A 21830-nucleotide genomic window follows, 5' to 3' on the forward strand; every position below is an offset into this window, starting at 1 on the left:
TATATATATATTTACTATGGACATGTGGGAGACTTTGAAACTACATTTCCCATGATTTCTCATGGTAGACAGGAAGTGGGATGATTTAAGAGAAGGTATATAAACTCCTGTAGTGACTTTGAACTTCCTCTTTAGCTACTGGGCGCAGGATGAGAGGGGAGGTAATTATGGCTGAAGCGGCAGTTTTGAATTCTTACAAGCGCGTGGTCTAATGATTTATCTCTATAAGCATGGCTTTAATTAAAATACTAATTTCTATATTTATATCAGTCTTTATCATTTTTAATCTTAATACATTTCAGACACCTCCACCACTGGATTCTGGTTTACTTTTCATTACTTCCCTTCATACATTGTTTCAAACACCACACTGTAGACTACTAACTAGCTCATGCTTGAGCTCAACATATTCTCTCCTAGCTTCATGGAACCATACAATGTACCTGCCATGCTTAGAATTTATTCTTTCCTTATTTCTTCCTCCCCTGAAATCCTTCTTTTTCTTCAACAGTTCATGTCAATCTAATTTTTAAAAATTTGGTAAGCACCTATTATGTGATAGGTACTGCAATGAGGTGCTAGAGATATAAATTAAAACAAAACAGTCCCTTCCCCCAAGGAGCTTGCATTCTACTAGGGAAATACAAGATGGACACAGATAAGTAATTACAAAATACATATACAAAATAAGATCAAAGACATTTTACTAATTACTGGGGGGATTGGTAAAGGATTTGTACAAAAGGCAGTAAATGAGTTGACCTTGAAGGGATGTAGGAGTTCTAAGAGGAAGAGGAGGGAAAGTGTATTCAAGGAATATAGGATAGCAGTCCATAAAAAGGATTGGAAAGGAGTCAGAATGTTGTCTTTATGGAACAGCAAGTATGTTAGCTTGACTGGAATATGGAATCTGTAAGGAGGAATGGGGTGTAATCAACAGAAAAAGATAGGTTGGAGTATAAGGGGCTTTTAAAGCCAAAAAGGAAAGTTTGTATTTTATACTAGAGAAAATAAAGAGTTGTTGAAGTTTTTGAGCCAGGGAATGATCTAACCATGCTTTAGGAATACCAGCCTGTCTGCTGTATGAAAAGGAAATAGGCAGGATTCAGGGCAGGCAATTAGAAGGTTACTGCTATTCCTACCTATTCCAACCTTAGCTTGGGCTACCTCCTCCCTGGAACCTTCTATGATTGATTCCCTCAGCTAAAATTTCTGCATTCTCCCTGCTTACATTTCTCAAGATTATTTTCTGTCTGTATTTCTCTTTTGTCCCCATTAATACTATAACTTGTATTCATTTGTGTACAAGTGCTGCCCCTTCTCCCCCAGCAGAATGTGAGCTCTTTGAAGTTAAGAAAAAGAGTGTTTTTATCTTTGTATTCCCAGGGCCTTACAAAGGGAAGGCACTTAAAAAAAGGTTATTTAGTTGAACTGAATTAATCTATGGACCATTAGGCTCTGTTAAGGAACACCTTTTTTCTTTCAAAATAATTTTATTTTTTTACTTAAATTTTTTTTTAATTTTCTCTTCCCAATCCATATAGAAAATAAAAGAGAACAAGAAACTTGTGACTATATACATATGTATATTCAAACAAAACAAATTCCCACATGGTCATCTCTGAAAATGTATGTCTCATTCTGCACCCTGAGTCCATTGTTTCTCTTTCAAGAGATGGGCAAAGGAATCATTTCATAACATTTACTGCCCCAAAGTAAAGTGGACTGCCTCAGGAGCTAGCACACTTCCTGGTCACCAGGATGGCAAGGTATAGAAGGGATGTCTGTTCAAACAGGAGGTTAGAATAGGTGGTCTTTGAAATCCAAAGTCTATGGAATAAGAAATTAAATGCACTTCAAGAGTCATGTAAGAAAAATGTTTTGTAAACCATAAATCACTTTGATTTCTCTTTTCCATAGAGCACTTCCATCCCTACTCAACCACCAACTTTGCTGCATATAAAAGTTTACATAATAAATCAGCAATGCCAAACATCCCTAAAGAAGGAAACACATATGAGAGGGGAACTTTGGAGGGAATATCATTTGGACAAGATATTTGATCAGTTCCCTCTTTCTATCCTCTGGGCAATAAGGAAGATAAAAGATATTATTTCTCAGAGAAAAGAGATTTGGTTCATTACAATGAATTGTGTAGCTGAGAAATCATTTCCTAGAAGTATTAGAAATGTTAATGCTCTCATCATGCAAGAGTGAATTGAAAGAAGGCAGGTAATTCTGTGGAGATTGCTGGATACCTAGTGGAAGGTAAAGCTACATACAATATCATCAACAGGATTATAACCATCACTACCCTTGTTAAGACTATGAATCCTTCTCTTCCTCAATGTCCATTTTCCTCCTTTTCTACCCTAAACTCCAAGAGATAGTCTAGAGAGTGTGTTCTAACTATCTTCATATTAAAAGTCCTTCCAGTTTCTTTTGATATGTAGCCATAATTGAGGATTACTATTATCACACCTCATATCTTTATATCTCATAGAAAGGTTTTTTTAATCAGGTCACTGCTACTAATTATGGTTTCTTTTACCATGACTTCTCCCAAAGGTGATGAGCCAGAGCTTACTGGAGACTCCAGACCTTGTCTTGCTTTCTTTTCTCTTAAATTCTTGGGTGCCATAACCAAGTTGTCTTCTACAAGGAAATCTACATTTAGAGACAAAATCTCCTAGAGAATGACCCATCACCTATTCTTTTCTTTTTTTTTTAATTTTAAACCCTTAACTTCTGTGTATTGACTTATAGGTGGAAGAGTGGTAAGGGTAGGCAATGGGGGTCAAGTGACTTGCCCAGGGTCACACAGCTGGGAAGTATCTGAGGCCGGATTTGAACCTAGGACCTCCCGTCTCTAGGCCTGGCTCTCAATCCACTGAGCTACGCAGCTGCCCCCCATCACCTATTCTTAATCCACAGAACAACTTAAATATCATGTCACTCTAGAGTTATGGATTGGATTTGACACAGTGGGCATTCCTCCAAGAGCAATGACTATAGAGACCAAATCTGGCTACTTCCTGATTACTGTTGGTGCTGCTCAAAACTGCAGAAGCCCCTCTTATCTTCTTTCTCTATACCTGTTGGCTTGGTAATCTTATCTCCTCCCATATGTTCAAACTATCATCTTAGAGAGGACTCTCAGATATTTGTAGCTCTAGTCCACTCTTGTGCTGTAGGATATCAGTGTCCTGGTAGCAGATTCTCTAAATCATCACTAAAAAGTGCCCTGGAATTTCAGAGATCACTAGATGGAGGAATGTTTGTGAGAAGACACTCCCCAGAGATATTATTCAGCAGAGCCTATGAAGAGATCTTATTGGTTCACAAAACTATTAGTAAAAGTTCTTATCTAAAACATATAAACATAAAAAAACTTTTTTTTTCTGTCCTTTCTCTCCCTATTCTTCTTTTCTTATCCTACCTTCCTTTTTCCCTTTACCTCTCTGACCCCACTGCTGAGAGCCACTATGTTGAGTTTATGGGAAATAGACTTGTCTACAGTAGAGAATTTTGGGTTTCAGAAACACTTATCTAACCAATAGAGACAGCTCTTGCAATAGTTCCACAAAACCAGCGACCTTTCTCCCCAGAAATGTCCTCTCTCCCAGATAATGGGCAAACAAAATTCGCTCCCTAATACCGAATACCATAAAAAGAGACCCATAAGAATCACATAAACTCAACAAAAAAAGGCAATGATGGAATATGAATCTGATGCCATTATGAAAGTGGAAGTTATACCGAATTCTTGATTTTGACTCAATATGTCACCTATGAAATACATTGCTGCCAGGCTGTGATGCTGCAGTCTTCTGGTTCTTCCATAACCATTTAGCTAGTTACCAGTTCCAGAAAATCTCTTATATAAACTTTCAGTCTTCTCTTTGAGGCAACAATGAAAGCCCTTATAACACAGACTATTGAGCTATATATGCTTCTCACACCTGTATAGTTACTACTTACACTGGCAGGTCTTTTGCTGTTATCTCCCTCTTGATTCTATCTGACAGGAAAAATTACTCTGTCTACCATACAAGGGTGCTCTGGGTTTCAAAAGGGAACATGGGAAAGGGACAAGGCAAAACTCTTTCCTCACAGTGCTTGGGGTATATGTATCCTGGTGCAAAAGGAGAAATGACAAATAAATTCCATCTGTCCTTAAGTTTTCTAATACACCTATTACTTTATCACCTATGTGACTCATGCTTCATGATTTCTACACTTTTCTTTCTCTTGAAATTCCTGTTGTTGAGAGTATCTGCCTCAGGCTGTTATAAACACCAAGGCAAAGAATTCATTGGTGATTCTTTTCATTCTCTCTTTTTGTCAGTTGCTTTCCTTTCCCATCCTCTAGAAGACCCATCATTTCCTTTTTAAGGGCTAAATATAGATTCAAAAGAAATTATTTAGCTAAAGTTTTTCTATCTTTTAATTTTTAAAAAACGTTGCTTTTTATCCTCTCCTTTCTCTTTCCACTCATTCTTTTCTTCCTTCCTTAATCTTTTCTGTCCTTCCTCGCCTGGACCTGATTTTATGTCCTTGGCTTCTTATTCTCACTTGCTTTCTCTATTGCCTGAGGATTTTAATCACATTGGCTCTTTCTGACTCCTAATGTATTTGTATTTATCACACCCAGGCAGGCTTCACCTTTGGGGTAGAAAAATACAAGGTTGTGAACACTTTCCATTGCTCTGTGCAACCCCCACCCTCCTTTATCCTGTTTAATTTCCATTCCAATACTTTTCTATAGCTTTTCTTTGTCTCTTGCATTCATTCTTTCCTGAACCAAAGACTACTCTCTCTTCTTCCCCTTCTTAATGCTGAATTCAAATGGCATTGACAATTCCTGTTGGGCCAACCCCCAGTTTCTCCCCAAATCAATGCCTTTTTGTTTTTCCTGAACACTAGGGTTTTGCTTATAAAACTAAAGGAGGGGAGAGGATGTGTAATGATAATGTGGAGTCCCTGCACTTTGTTAGAGAGGCTAGATTGAAATGAGGTGAATGGTGAAAAGAGACAGAAGATACACAGGGTGGGAAAATCGATTTTAAAAAATATCCATAGTGAGGAAATCTGGAAACCTGGGACAAATTCAGTTGAGCAGTGATAAAGGTAGGGTTGGGAGTAAGGAAGACCCACAAGTCTGCAGATAACAGAAACAAGTATATGAACAGGATAGATTCATTTCAAATAAATAAAGACGGTTGTTGAGTGATGGAAGGAAAGGCAAGGTATATAGTAGAAGCTTGGGATGAGCCAAATGGAGTGTGAGAGAACAACCAAACATGGAAAAGGTTCTGAGAGAAATGATGACTTCAGGAAAAAGCTGTTTCAGTGAGCACCAGAACATGGAAAAAATGTGAGAGCAAAGGACCTACGATGAAGAGGAGTTCATTAAAAATAGAGATGGGTTTGGAGGACTCATCAGAAAGAGAGAAGGGGAGGCCAGAGACTGGGGAAATTTAGGGCTGAGCTGGATAGTGATTGAGAATATAAGGAGATAGTAACAGAAGAAATGGGTTTCAAGGATAGAAGAAAGGTAAACTTCAGGAAAGACAGTGATTGTACTTGAAATATCAACAGGAAAGAAGCTAGCTTACCTCCTCTTCTTCATTCTTCAACCTTCCCTAGATATTCTGGTCCTTTGCCCTATCCTGGGGGCTGCTTTTACTTTCAACCCCTGTGGGGCTATAGGTATAAGGTTCAGAAAGCTTTGGGATGGTCATCTCTGGCCTACAGTAGGGATGAAGTAATACCTTCTTCTCAAAGGAAGAAACAGTGCCCCCCCACAGGTACCTAAGAGAGCACCAGTTATATCACCTTAGTTATGACTGGGCTCAAGAAGTACCTCTCCTAAGTTCCATATTTTACTGATTAGGAGCTTTTGAGGGTTAGCATTTTTCTCTCTGAAAATACAAATGTCCTCCTCGTTTATACCTTAGCATGGATTATTTCAATTAGATGATAATATCAGTAAGAAAATGAGGCAGCAGTATTAGAATGGGCACTATGCCTCAGGAAGGGAAAAACAAGGATTTTTGGGCATATGAAAGCAAATTTTCATACAGTAGGAAACTTTGGACATATAGGAGGCAGCATGAAGTCAGTGAGAATCTGGGAAGCAGGAAAAATAAGCCACATGTCAAAAACCCCTCCAAATGTTCAATTGGATGAAGTCTCAGACATATGTCATTTAAGAGATGCAGTCTTAGGTTAGGCTGAGACTCACCTAATACTATAAATGACTCACCTCTAGGCAAAGAGAAGTAAGCATATATGTAACACAGGAGGGGGAAAATAGATCCACAAAGGGCTCTCTTCTAATTACATTTCTATAGGCTAGAGGTCTGGAGAAAATAGCAACATGTTTTCATTAGGAAAGTCTCCCAGGTATCTTAGCAGTGTAGCCAAACTCTCTCTTAATCTCATGGAAGTTTAGAAATTCAAACCTGGGTATGGTTGCCTTCTAAAGACAAATAAAACTGAAAAGGGTCCACATTAGCAGCAATCTATAACTACTTGTGATATGGTCCATTCTCTCCACTACATGTCACACCTGCATGAGCTTAATAGTGGTGCAATGCAGCATAGCTGCATGTAATTTAGCTCTGTCTCTGTCAAAGCACCCACTCAACAATGGTTCTCAAACTTTGCTTTGTCCCTGTCCAGAGTGCTGAAAGAAGGCCTGCCATGGGAGGAGACAAAAGACAAGCAATACTGTCTTCCATCTTCTATCCCTACCACCACGTGCTTTATAATTTTGTCTGTTGTGCCACTGGCAGTCAAAATGCATGAATCATGAGATCAGGGCTACCTTGGAAGTTTGTAAACCTCAGTTTCCTTCTTTTCCCATTCAATCTCCACAGTCCTGTTCCATTTCTCCAACTCATTCCTGGACCCCCCAAAATAATTCTGTTCTTTCTCTTGTCAGATATGCTTTTAGGAAAGAGGAGTGAGAGAAAGGAATAGGAGCAGGTGAAATACTCATGCAGCTCCCCAACTTACCACTTTCTATTCCTTTTTCTTATTAACATGATTAGGTACAACATTTGCTAGATATCCAGTTCACAACTCTTTAGAATATCAGACATTTAAATGCCCAGAGTCTATTGTACTAGTTCACTCTCTGTTTCAACTATGAATTACATGATGTTCTTTTGTGGTTCTTTCCAACTTTCAGATTCTATGAATGTATTTTTTAATTTTTAATTTTTTAATTGTCTCCCTCTTTTCTTTCCTCCCCCCTCCTAGAGCTGACAGGCAATTCCATTGGGTTATACATATATTATCACTCAAAACCTATTTCCATATTCTTCATTATCATAATAGGGTAATCTTTTAAAACCAAAACCCCGATCATTGTACAGATATTTAATTCAATATTTGTTGAAGTTCAGTACAAGCATCTTTACCTATGTGGTTGTCTCTTGCATATACCTTCTTTATGATTATCACTCTGTAGCTCAGGCTGTATACCCATTAGATTTTTGCTACTTCTCAACACATCAGTGGTCCATTTCATAGGCTTTTTTATGATTGTGGAGATGCTAGTTCATCATATCCTGAATTTTGATTCTTACCTCAAAAATCAGACACAAGAAGATATATATTGGATTAAGGTTCATATTGCAGACTTAGCACAATATGCTGGGTTGAAAATCATCCTGAAGAAGGCTGAAGTTATATATCAGCTTGCATTATATACAACTTGCCATAAAGCCCATCAACTGTAGTTGAAAGCCATATACTGTGAAATGATGCACTAATTGACTTAGGACTGCCCAACTAGGGAAATGAATCCAATTTTTCTCCTGAAAGATTGGCAGCATTTTACAACTAAGCATCTCATCTCAAACTCAAACTTTGCAAAATAATAAGACTATCCTATAGCAGGAGTCACTTGGATGCTCTGGCCCTATGTAACCACAGGCAAATTTACCTGGCTCTGCTTCAGTCTCCTCATGTAAATAAAATGGAGCTAAAGATACAAGGGTGTCATGAAGATGAAAGGAAGTAGAGATGAAAGGAACCACAGTGATCGCCTAACCAACTCTCTTATTTTATAGGTGAGAAAACTTAGGCCAAGACAGAAGAAGTAACTTTTGTCAAGGAATTCTCAAGATTATCTTATTTTAAATTATCTGTGTGCTGTTGTATTGCTCGGTAGAGTATAATCTATTTAATTTTTGTCTATATGTTCCTAGGACCTTAGTACAGTGCCTATCTAGCACAGAGTAGGTGCTTAATAAATGTCTGCTAAATGAGGTTACAAAGTTAGTGACAGGCAGAGATGGTATTCAAACAAAGTTTTTCTAATTGGAATGGAATGAAAAAAGCACTTATTAGATACCTATTATATGCTAGTCACCATGCTAAGAGCCCTGCAAATACACTAATTTGATCCTCACAAAAAAATCTGGGAGGAAGGTGCTATTATCATCTCCACTTAACAGTTAAGGAAACTGAAATGGAAGTTAAGTGACTTTCCAGCATCACACCATCGCAAAGTGCCAGAGTCTAGATTTGAACTCAGATTTTTCTGACAACATGCCTAGAGCTCTATCCTCTGTGCCACCTAGTTGCCTCTCCATGCTATTTATCTACTAGTCTAGTGATCTTTCCACTCTACTCTATTTAGTATAATGGACTTCACACAAGGAATTGTCATTTTTCTGTCTTTGAAAGGTCAATGACATGAGAAGAATGGACTATGCCAAGACATCAAAGCAGGGCAAAGCAGGGAGCAGAGATGTTTTCAAGATGCTATGAAACAACCATGCATAACATACTATCAACTTCATTGCACAGAAAGTGACAGCCAGAGAAGACAGACTCTCCTGGTGTGTTGCAGTCACAGACGGAATGGTTTAGCATGAACAAAATGGTCATGCTGAGCAAGAGGTTTGGAAGATGAGTATCCAATAATGATGAGCCCTGTGGGTGTTTTGTTAAAGGAGAATGATCTTTAATCTTTATCCAAAGGAGACAAATCAATTGAGCAGAAAAAGTCCTGGCTTAGAAGTCAGGAGATCTGGGGTTTGGTCCCAGATTTACCCTTAATTTACTGTGGGCACAAAATATTCCCCATTTCTGACTTCAATATCCTCACCTATAGAATGAAAAGATCTTATCTGGTAGAATGTTATATTTTTAGTCAGAGGATGTGTGTTAAAATTTTCACTCTATAACTTACTCTTTTTGGGCAAGTCAATTAATCAATGTGGGCCTTGGTTTCTCATATGTAAAATGAGAGGTGGATTGGATGATCTTTTAGGTCCCTTAAAGCTCCAAGTCTATGATCCTTGGGTGAGATGATCTCTTATTAATAATGGTGCATTAATATGGTGTTTTGAACGTGCTGTCTTATTTAAGTCTCATAACAACCATGGGGAGAGGGTGTAGGTACTGCAGATATTATTGTTCTCATTTTATAGGTGAGGTAACTGAGGCTCAGCAAAGTTGATTTACCCAGAGTTACAAAGTAAATATTAGAGGTGGGATTTAACCCAGGTCTTTTTGACACCGAATCCAGCACATTATTCATTACACAAAGTTGCCTTTCCATGACAGCTCTTCTAGTTTGACACTATTATTCCATAGGATTCTTCGTTTGGTTACAGCAAGGGGTGTTTTCTCACAAGAAAACTATAGTAGTCAGTAATAATGTATTTAAAATGCTGAGTAAAGTATGTATGAACTAAGCCCATGATGGAGTGGGAGCTTATGGCTGGCCATTTTGATCAGAGAACAATGAAAGCTTGGGGAAAACAAATCATCAGTAGACACTGCCCTTGATATGCAAAGTCTCCATCCTATTCCATGAAACTATTGCCTACCACTGTGGCTTGAACACTGTAGTAAATGAATGAGATAGAAAGGAACCACAGACCCTCTAGGCCACTGCTGTTTCCTCAAAGCAACGACTGTGTTAAAGCACAGAGTATGCTGCATGGGTTGCCCTAGAAACTCCTGTGATTCAGGGCCAATGCTGCATGACCTTGAGATGATCCTTTTCAAGCCCATGAAGCCCCCAGTATCAAAAAAGGAACTCAAAGAGAACTATAAATCAAATGGCCACAAAGCTCCTTGCCTTATGTGTAGCCCAGTTTCCTGTCTGGCCTCTTAATAATGCCTTTGCACAAAAAGGATAAGAGGCTGAGTAGGATGTTTACTAAAAACATAATTTTTGATTCTGGGTTGATGCCTCATGAATTAATGTGGAAAGGGATGATGGTCTTAGTTTCCTGTTTTCATTTATTCTAGAAGTCACATGCTCCACTTATCTTGTTGAGGTTCCAGGCAATTAGTATACAAGTATTTACTAAGTGCCTACCAAGGTATGGGTACTACACTAGATGCTAAGAATATAAAGACCAAAGTGAAATAAACTGACACAAGGAAGGCCTCCTGTGCATTTATTTTATCATGTAGATAAGAAGCACACAGGATGGCTGCAATCTGTACCACTAGTGCAAATACCCTGTAATTATTGAAATTATCTGGAGGTTATATTTTTACTTTAAAAGCATCAATTTATTAATCTACCACTCAAGAAAATTTAACTAGCCATGGACTCCCTCAAGTCCAGAAGAGACTCCATAAAACTCACATCAGTCAGCAGGATCTACACTTCTAGGAGAGAAAGCATGACTTCCTGTTGGGCAAGCCAACATAAACCCCTTCTGACATCATCTAGTCTCTCATCAGAATATCCTAAGAGATTTCTCATTGGAACTCAAGAGACTTCCTCCCAGGAAATGGATCTTCTGAATTCTAAGATAACTCTCTTTCTCTTCACTCCAATAGCTACCTAGCCCAAATGTAGTCTTCCCAGCATGGTATCTAGTTACCTTAACTTCTTCAGTGGCTTGCTCATAGTCTCATTATCTCTAACAAATGCAAAAGATCTAGACCAAAGAAGGGAGGACCCAAAAGAGCTTCTGGGAAGACAGTTTGAGTTATAGCCCTAAAACCAAACTGTTTGAGTTTTAAAACAAAAAAGGCTTTTTGGGAGGCAAAAGGGGCACAATTTAATATTAACTTTCCACAACCCACATTGATGATGTCAGATACAATGATTATATTTATAAGTAATTATTTTACCCACATGGTGCTCATTAATGATAAGAATGACCATCATTTTGTGATCAGCTACACATCCTATTTCTGAATCAGAATAGGGAATATCTAAGTGAAACTTTCCACCTTGTTTCTCTTCTGCAAGATGTTTCTTCCATCTTCCAAGTTCTTTCTAAGGTATTGCCTAGACATTAAATAAACTGGACTGGGCTAAAGTTAATTTGGCATTTAGGACTTTCTTTGTTCCTGAATGAGACTGATATATCATTGAATCAATTGAATGGTGCAGTGCATGCTCAATAAGTGAGTTGGTCAAAAATCTTGGATTGATCACACCACAGACCCTTGAACCAGAACATAAATCCATGGTTTCAGTTATTTTGAAGCCTGTCTAATAAATCTGAATTTATCTTCTCTGTTATTTAACAATTCAATGAACATTTATCATGGCCTACTGTAAGTAAGACTTTCTGTGATTCCTTGAGGAGGAAGCAAAGATAAATGAAGCATTACTTCTCTCCCCAGTGAAGATTTCAATTTAATCAAGGAGATGAGACATATACATAAATAACTATGATAAAAACAGAATACAATAAATGTATAAGAGAAGCACAAAATGCAATGGGAGTTCAGAGGAGAGTAATATTAGACCTCCTTAGGAGGATCATTGAAGACATCAAGGAAGAGGGGGCATATGAACTCATCCCTAAAGGGAGGAGAAGATTTTAATAGAGAGAAATGGAGGGTGTAAAAGTTTTCCAGATACAAGGAAAGATATGAGCATCACGGAGGTAGGAAAATTCAAGTAATGTTTGGAGGGAATGGTGACCAACCAGTTTGGCTAGAGGGAAAAGGGTAGAATGAGATAAAGTGAGAAAGAGAGACTGAATTAAAACTGGTTCAGGAAGACTTGAAGTAACACTGTTTCTTATTGAATATTTGGATTTTGAATTTCTATGCCCCAAACACTTTGTCATGTTCTCTAAGGGGTAGGGGAGTGATTTTGGAAGTTAATACCTCTGACTTGCTATGTGAACAGGCCTCTCTGCTTCTGGATCAGGTTAGACCTATAAGATCTTATGGATTTTGAGGAGAGATGCGTGGGTTTCTGTCTCTCCTCAAACCCTTTATAAGATCTTGGGTAGGTCATTGGAATTCTTTCATTCTCAGCTTCCTCAGATGTAAAAGGAAGATAAAAAGAGCATCTACCTCTCGTGGTGATAGAAAAGGATTGAATGAGGTAGTAGGGGAAAAAAAGCACTTTGCCAACTTTAAAATACTATGTTACTTTTCAATGTGAGTGCTGGGAGGATCCTTAAAGATCATCTGTCCAGTCTTCTAATTTCATATACAAGCAAACCACAGCCCAGAAAGAGTTTCCTAAAGTCATTCATCTGGTTAGTGTAGAACCTACTTTGATTCTCTTTATACCATATCTTAAACCCTCAAAATTCCTTTCTTTTCTTTCCCTTATTTCTGTGACTAAGAGAATGGACACATTCCCTGAAATTCTCCTATGGACATTTTATTTCATGCTGGTAACCTCTCTTGTTTAGGGGTGGATTATGATTTTGTTTTTATAGTTATCTTCCATTTCTTCCTGGAAAAGAGAGAACTTATTCTATAGGATATTGTGTATGAATGACACTGATTCCATGTAGGTCATTTCCACTTTTGCCCATAGGGTTAGACTGATTGTCCTTCATGAAGGAGGCTGGGAAAACTTATGTGGTGTCAGTTCATCTAGCCAATACATCATTCTTCTCTCCCTGCCTCTTTCCTTGAGTTATGGTCAGAATACAGGTGATCCACAGGATCCTGGGCAAGTCCTAGGTCTGTATATTAAAGTCATCAAGTAAGGATCATCACCAGATAAGGAAATCAGCATGTCAGGATGTGTGTGTGTGTGTGTGTGTGTGTGTGTGTGTGTGTGTGTGTGTACCATAATCGTCAAGATTCTGATGGCAAAAAGTGGGATGAAGCAAGCATCAAAATATGCAGCTTTGTGTGCTGATGTTAGAGATTCTGCACTCAATGGACATTTGATAACTGCTTATAAGATGAACTTATTCCAAAAGAAAAATGTGAGGAATATGTTTCCAGAATCATGATTCCACCAACTGGTCCTCAGATGACACAACTTCAAAGTCCTTTGTCATCATAAGATCATAGATGTAGATCTGGAAGAGAGCTCAAAAGCCATCTAATCTAATCTATTATTCAACAGGTGAGGAAACTGAGGCTTAGTCACTTAAGAGTCATACAGGTAATATCAGAGGCAGGATTTGGACCTACGTCCTCTTGACTCCTGAGCCAATTTTTTTTCTACCATACCAAGATAAACCACATCAGGCACAAAGGTACAGGTCACCAGAGAAAATGTGCTCCTAAACCCAGAGAGAAGCATCCACCTTTGCACCTACAGGAGATGATGTTCCCATATCGATTCTTATTGCGGTTTTCATCTTCTTTGGCTGTGTCCCAAGATGCCGTCTGCCCCTCAGGTAATGCCTAGAAAGCAACAGGAGAGAGAGTTAGAAGAAGAAAGAGAGACATATGTGGGGAAAAGATTTCCTCCAGGTGAAACAACCCTAACAGGCAGAGATAAAGATTCTGAAGAACTCAGCAGAGTGATTTAACTAAAGCAACAGCCTGCTTTGTGGATAGACTCCTTGAAAAAAGATATAAATAGCCCTGGTGCAGAATGGTCCAAGCAACAGAGCATGGAAGTACCTTAGAGAAGATTTTGTCCAAATTCTCCCTCATTTTATGGATGGGGGATATGAAGCTCAGAGAGGGGAACTGACTTGTTCAAGGTGATAAAGTCAAGACTAGAATTCATGTCTTTTGACAACCAGTTTGGAACCTTCCCCAATACATCAACTGTATAAAGAGTTGATGAATATCCCAAATGCATACATCATTTTCCTGTATTTCCGCTCTGAGACTCAGAAGCCAGCTGGCTGGGAGTGGGAATGACAAGCTTTGGACACTTGGAAGGAGCATTTTTTTCTGTTGCTTTTCTTGATTTGGTTTCAACCTGATGAGCCAAGCCTGAAACAATAGTTTTTTGAAGTCAAGAACAGTGTTTTGGGGGGTGGGGTGGGGAGGGCTGCTTCTCCCAAAGCCTAGCAGACTATTTGAAACATGAACTACTTAATACATGCTTGATTAATGTATGAATGAATGAACAATTTATTCTTTGATGTTTGTCCCTAAGGAAGTCAATCCTTCTGATCTTTCTGGGTCTCAGTTTCCCCATACGTAAATGAAGGACTTGTACTGAGTCTCAAGTTCCATTTTTGTTCCAAACTCTGTGCTCTTCCCTTCCTATAGTTAAACATGTTAGCTTCACCAGAGATGGAAGTGATCATATTTTCCTGTTTCTACTTTAATCACAGTATGCCTCAAGCCTGCTATAATGACACCTGACTCAGCTGAGGCAGCATTTTACATCAATTCCTTATATTAACCTTCCATACCTACTTTGTACCCCCAGGACCCAGACAACAATGGTATAAACCAAGGCATCCTTGGAGTGTATCCTCCACAGAACTCTTTTGTGATGACTCCCTTCCAGGTGAGCTTTGAAAGGAGTGTTTGGAAAAGCTGACCTCAGATGGATGGCCCTGAGACTCAGGACTGGTACCAGAGTTTACTAGAGCTAGTTGGCAATAGCGCTTGAAAGCTGATTGTTGAATTTTCAGTGTAAGCATTTACACCACAGAAATTGGCAAGTGCTATACATCAGGGCTTGATTTATTGTTTTGTTGATTGTCTAGGCTTAAGAGTGTGATCTAGGAAAAGTTAATAATGCAAATTAAAGTGTGTCATAGATACATTTTTTTAAATCATTAGTTAAACATTTACTAGCACAACCCTGACTAGAACTTGTGTCTCTTGACAGTCAGTCCAGGATTTTCCCCAGTATGATTCATAAAGGGACTCTAAGTCTCTGGGTTGCATGCAAAGTATCACTTGAGATAATGCTATATTGTCCTTATTTTTTCCATCCTCCTTTCTCTGGAATCTAGGACTCTGATATGTGAACTTTTGCCTAAATTCCCTTTAGAATATAAAATCAATACAGTGCAGGGATTATTTTGCTTGTCTGGATTTGCATATCTGGCACTTAGCACAATGACTTGTCCAGAGTAAGTGCCTAATAAATTCTTTATCATTCATTCCTTCATACAGCCCATACTGAGTCTGTGGGTAGAACTGTGTTCATATTCTACTGTGTACTTGAGATCAACTGAGGTTCAGAGAGTCTAAATGACTTGTTCAAGGTCACACAGTTAATAGTGCTACGAGTTGAACCCACATCCTCTTATGTCACCTTCCAGTATACTACACTGCCTGGAGGACATGTCTCCTCCAGTCAGAATGTTTGCTTTCAGTCTAATTAAAAAAAATCCTTACCTTTCATCTTAGAATCAATATTGTTTTGCAATGATTTGGGCCAATTCTGAAGGACTCATGATGGGAATGCAATCCACCTCCAAAGAAAGAATTGTTGGACTGGAATGCTGATCAAAGCAGGCTATCTTCACATCAGTGTATCTTTGGTTTTATTTTGGGGTTTTGGTTTTGTATGAGTGTGCTCTTACGATAATGACCAATAAGGGCTTTGCATGAAAATACATGTATGGCCCAGAAAAAGAAAAAGAATCAATATTGTATATTGGTTCCAAGGCAGAAGAGAGGTAAGGGCTAGGCAACAGGGTTTAGAGACTTGCCTAGGATAACACAGCTAGGAAGTGTCTGAAGTCAAATTTGAACCCAGGACCTCTGGTCTACAGGCCTGGCTCTCTATCCGCTGAGTCAACTTGCTGTCCCATCTCAGTCTGATTTTTAGGAAAACACCTTCAAACTCAACCAGACTTTCAGGAAGTAGATGAAAGATCAGATTCATCCAGAGCCTTGCATAGAACTGTATAGAATTTCATTTTCTCCTCTGTTAACCAAAGACAGTTTTTGGTCACAGTCTGGTTTTTAAACAGATGTGGTTTTTTAAAAACAAGCAGTACAGAGCCATGACTGCTGGGTTATGGCAATAAAGGAAATAAACTCAAGTTCAAATGAGATAATATGTGTATGACATTTTGCAAATTTTAAAGAGCTATAAAAATACCAGCTATTATTATTGTTATAATAATTATCACCATCCTCATTATTGTATCTCTTTTCTCTTTTCAGGTCTCAATTAGCTGTATTTGGAGGAGTCTATCTAGGGGAACAGAGTCATGTAAACATTGCCTTTTTTTCTATCATAGCAAATACAATATGTTGTGTAATTTGTGGTGAAAAAAGGTCTGGAGGAAAAAAAAATAGAGCCCAGTTTCAGGTTATTGGAAAGTTCAGCCCTTTTCCCCCACATTCTCCTCCTGCCCCTATGGCTCCCAACCCCTGAGGGCTTTATTCACAGGGCACCCCTTGCTCATCACCTGTTAATGCCAAAAGACCTAAAGTCCAACTAAAATTCACTTGGGCTTGGAGATGTGGGATAGGCATTGCTGGCTGACAGTTTGGAAATTAGAACTCGTTGTTTCCCCCTTAAGGCCACTGGCTGAGTCAAGTTTTCTGAATAAAGAAGCAAATGTGGAGGTACTGTGGATGGAGTGCAAAGTCTGGAGTCAGGAAGACCTGGGTTTAAGTGGCCTCATACACTTCTGAATTATGTGACCTTGGATGAGTCACTTAACCCCAACTGCCTAACCCTTCCCACTCTTCTGTCTTAGAGTCAATTCTAAGACAGAAAGTAAGAGTTTTTTTATTTTTTTCTTTAATGAAGCAAATGTGTAAGGTGCACGTGTATAGAATTTGGGGTTTCTGAGCTGCATCTATGTTCTAAGGGACAGAAACACTAGTGGAATCTAGGAACTAAGCCTCATGATGGATAGTTTAGCTTTCTCCCTGCAAAGGTAACAGAAAAGAAGGGCTGTGTGGCATCCTAGAGAGAATGCTAGACTTGGAACAAAGGAAGACCTGCATTCAAATCCTATCTTAGAAACTTAATATCTCTCTGAGCTCCCATTTTATCATCTATAAAATAGGGACACCCACCTCATAGGGTGGTCCAAAGGGATATAGGAGAGAGATAATACAGGTGACTTTCTTCACAAACCTTAAAGCATTATGTAAATGTTAGCTATTGTTATTATGGCTGCTTTATGGGATGCCAAATCATACACACCATAGTGGTATGGAAATGGAGGGGGACGGAGCAGACATTGAGTCCCCTTCTTTTCAGGGGAAAACTCCATAAGGTCCCTTGATAAAAAGAAATGGAAACTATCTCCCCTCATCTGAATGATGTCTGCGAGTGTCATAGGAAAGCAGCCTGGAGCTCTTGTTCTGAATTATATCCTCCCTTCCACAGGAGTGATGGCTTTCAGTCTCTATTTCCCAAATGATTAAAGAATATGTGTTCTCCGGGTACTGCAGTAGAAAATCAATAGGAAGACCGATGTTTTCATTTGGTGAGATGATGTAAAGGGTTTTTCTAGTTAGTAATTGGGCTTGCGGGTCAAACTCCTAGAGCAAGGATAGGATTAGGATACTGTTTTTACATCCTTAGCTGGGTCTTGAGAGGACTATTTTAGGCTCAAGATAGTATCATAGAGTTCATTCATTCATTCACTCATTTTTCCAATACACATTTATTAGGGCCCTATTATATCTTTTCTGTGGATACAAATATGAATCAATCAAATAACAAGCATTTATTAAACACTCACTATGTGCCAAGTGTTGCTATTAAAAAAAAAAAGGGGAAATCTAGCCCAAAAGACAATCATAGCTTTTATGAGGGATTCTCCTTATAAGACAGAAAAAATACAATACAAAGTAGAATGTCATAAGAGCAAAGGATCATAAAAAACAAGGAATCTTACAGATCTAGTCCAAAGTCACTATTTTATTTTTTTTTAACTTATCTTCTGTATTAGAATCAATACTATGTATTGGTTCCAAGGCAGAAGAGCAGTAAGGGGCATTGGGGGTTAAGTGACTTGCCCAAGGCCAGATAGCTAGGAAGTATCTGAGGCCAGACTTGACCCCCAGATTTCCCATTCTTAGGCTTGGCTCTAAATCCACTGAGTCCCCTAGCTACTCCCAAAGTCTTCATTTTAAAGATGAGGAAAGTGAGGTGGGAAGGGGGCATGTGGGGAAATGTTAAAGATAAAAAGAGACAGTGCTAGGACTCAAACCCAAATCCTCTGGCTCCACATCTACAGTTCCATATATCATACAAATCTGCCTTCAGAATAAATCATAGGGCTTAGGGTTATGAACAAGCCCATCACCCCAGAGTTTCACCAACTGGACTCTCAAAGCTGCTCTACTTTCTTAAATCCTGTCCGGAAGCAGTGCCCTTCCTTCCCCTGTTCTAAGCAGAAAAGCAGGTGACTGGCGTGCCATAATTTCTTTAGCAACATCAGCAGACCTGTAGATTCCCAGCCCTTGAGGGTAGAATATGTCCTTCCAGTGAGAAAACTACACTTGACCTCTCCTATGGTGTTTACTCATTTCTGTGGGGTTCTCCTTCCCCTTCTCACAACACATCCATAGAAAAGGTCCAACGTTTGGAGGAATATCACTCACCAGTGAAAATATAAATGTCTCTTTATTTTTAGGAGGACTTTAATACAACACAGAATATTTAATGCATCTATAAAACATGCCATGTACATACCCTGTACATGAAAGGCTCTCCAAGGTTGTTTGTGAGACAATAATGACAGAATAAATTTTTAAAAATTGTTATATAATCTCAGAGTTAGGTGGGGCCTTGGGGATCTTCCAGACTAAACTTCCTTTCAGTTAAGGAGAGATGCAAAGATGAAAATCAGTTCTTGCCCACAAGGGGTTCACAATTGGCCAAAGGGATATATTATGGATAGATTATATGCTTTACTCTTTCCTACTCCCAAATTTTCCCAACAGGTCACCCTACCCCTGCTGCTACCATGCTTGAATTCCTGCACCTGGTCACTGAAATCCTACTGTATTCAGCTGGCCCCAAATTCCTAACCTAATTCACTTTGGCCATCTTTCATGCCTCCCTCTCCCCAAATGACTATCCCTGAGATTCCTGAAACAAAGTGACCTTCTCTAGCTACACTCCCCTCACTGTGTTGCTTCCGCTATTAGAATATAAGTTCCCTTCAGGCAGGGACCTAGGTACATGAACTAAGTAAGTGTTTAATAATCGTTTGCTTCATTCATTTATTCACAGATAGGTATAATATAAAGTATAATAGGAAGGACAAAGGATGACAAGGTTTAGAACTTGAAGGGGTATTAGATGTGATCCAGCTTTCTTATTTTGTAGATGTAGAGAGACCCAGAAAAGTGAAATGATACAGATAGAAAGACCCAGAGTCAGGATTCAAACCAAGCAAGTAGCCACTCAATGTGTGCATGGATACTTCCAGTAACAGGATGCTCAGTACCTTACCAGGTAGCCAATTTCTTTCTTATGAAGCTCAAGTTGTTAGGTAGTTCTTCATATCGAGATGAAATCTGTCTCTCTGGAACTACTATTCACCTTAGAGAACATATAATAGTCCTCCTCCACATTACAGATCCCCTGATATTTGAGTTCAGTGAATACGTCCCCTTTAAGGCATTTCTTCCTAAACATCTCAGGTACTTTAATCATTCTTCACAAGCCATGGCTTCACATCCTTCTCATTTTCCTTGTCCACCTATTAGTTAGAATTCTTCCTAAAATATAGCATTCAGAACATAGCCCTCCAGATGGGGAGATATAATAAATAGGATATATCCATCTGACATCATAACAATCCATGCCATTCACAACCAGAGATGGGTATCTCCCTCTAATGGGATCCAGCAGAAACAATGTCAGGCTCACCTGCGAACATTGTTGACAAAGGCAGACTTGTAGAATCCTAATTCAAATGTCCAGGAGTGAGACGTAATAATCTAGTAATTGCTGGACTTTGATCACACATCCATTTCCCTTTCCCAAGAGCTGCTACCTAATACAGGATAATCTTTTGAGTCAAAAAAAAATGAAAAGGTGAAAGTATGAAAGGGAGGTTCATTTCCATCTTCAAAGTGAGAGGGAAGAGGGGCATTATTTTTGCATTAGTGTCTGGTTACAGTAGATTGACCAGAGAATGGTGACAGTCATTAGGAATCTAATCATACTCTTTTGAAACCAAAATTGCCATCTCATTATATTCATCCATTATCAATCTCTCTCTCCTTTTTCATTCTCTTACCCATTGTGTGCTGAGTTCTATTTTTAAATTTGTCTTTGAGGTTGGAAGGGTTTCCTGCTATCCAACAGTTTTTGTTGTTTATTTTTTAAAGGAGGAATCTTTAGTCCTAGAAGAATCATTGCAGAAGTCCTGGCCACTGGACCCTCACCTTGTCCTTATGAAGAAAGGTTGAGACCATGAGTTCATTGAATCAGACTTCTGGAATGTTAGAGCCAGAAGGTCCTTGGAAATCAACATCCCTTATTTTATAGAAGAATAAAGCATATGGAGGGGAAATAACTTGCTTATAGTCACACAGTAAATTAGTAGCAAAGCTACTACCAGGATCTAGATCTCTTCACTCCCACCTACTGTCTCCTGATCAGCCCTCCCAGTTGCTAGTGCCCTCTCTCTCCTCAAATTTTTGTAGAAGCTATGTGGGGTAGCTGATGGAATGCTGGATATGGTTTTAGGAAAATCTGGGTTAAAATCCCACCTCTGACACTTATTAGCTGTGTTTCTTACTTTCTATATGCCTCAGGCAAGTCCCTAAGACTGATCTACTAGGTCACAAACAGATTGCAATCCACCTCAATGGAAAGAGTTCCCACTGAAAGAGTTGCTCACATGGACAATGTAGGAATTTGTTTGGCTTGATCATGTTTGTTACAAGGTCTTTGGTTTTGTTTTTTACTATGGGAGGGAGATGGAGGGGATGGAAAAATAGATTTCCATCAAATTAAAAAAAATCACAGGTCCTTTAAGAATTTGTATTTTACTTATCTGTGCAAATATTTCTACCTCTCCAATAAAATACTGGCTCCTTGAAGATGAGGACCATCCTATGTTATCTTTTTATCTCCAGTTTTTAGGATGATACCTTGTACCCAGGTTTAGATGTTTAGACAACTGAATTGAAACCCCAATGTACTGGTGCATGGGGGTCTTCAAAGGTCTCAGTTATTATCCATAGATCTCAAGCCCTGGATGAAGCAATAAGAATGACAACCACAAAACAAGGCTTCTGACAATTAGCTGGTAAGTCCCAGGACAGGGTCCTCCACTGCACCCATTCTCTTCACACCAACTTTAATGGCATAAACAAGTCTGTAGGTCTACTGCAGCAATTCTCAGAGTGGAGTCCTTAAAGTCAGTACCCTCTCTTGTACTTCATTTATTAAAAGGTGATACTGTCTTTGATTTCATAATTTTTCTTGAAATCTTCTATTAAATTCCTTGAATTCCTTATCACAACATTCTCGAAAGCTGTGGTTGCTATGTGTATGCTCTGACAGATCCAACCAAGATGGAAGTATGCTAAACATAAGCCTTGTGCTGGAATGTGGGTCTCCATTTGAACACTACCCTAAACTTCTAATCTCTCTTTCTCTTTCTCTCTCTGTCTCTTTCTCCCCTCCCTCTTTTTTCTTTCTTTCCTTCCTTCCTTCCTTCCTTCCTTCCTTCCTTCCTTCCTTCCTTCCTTCCTTCCTTCCTTCCTTC

At 38.9% G+C, this 21830-nt stretch overlaps 1 protein-coding gene across 1 annotated transcript in view; it reads right to left on the reverse strand.

Moving 5' to 3' along the window:
- PTPRT (protein tyrosine phosphatase receptor type T) overlaps nucleotides 1–21830 on the reverse strand; it is an 846734-nt gene that overhangs the window by 61031 nt on the left and 763873 nt on the right. Inside the window, exon 18 of the mRNA XM_044659804.1 lies at nucleotides 13509–13608. Within this exon, the coding sequence (XP_044515739.1) occupies nucleotides 13509–13608 (100 nt within the window). The remainder of the gene's footprint in view (nucleotides 1–13508; nucleotides 13609–21830) is intronic.

This window comes from Gracilinanus agilis, chromosome 2 (assembly GCF_016433145.1).
Source record: "Gracilinanus agilis isolate LMUSP501 chromosome 2, AgileGrace, whole genome shotgun sequence".
NCBI classification, from domain to species: Eukaryota; Metazoa; Chordata; class Mammalia; order Didelphimorphia; family Didelphidae; genus Gracilinanus; species Gracilinanus agilis.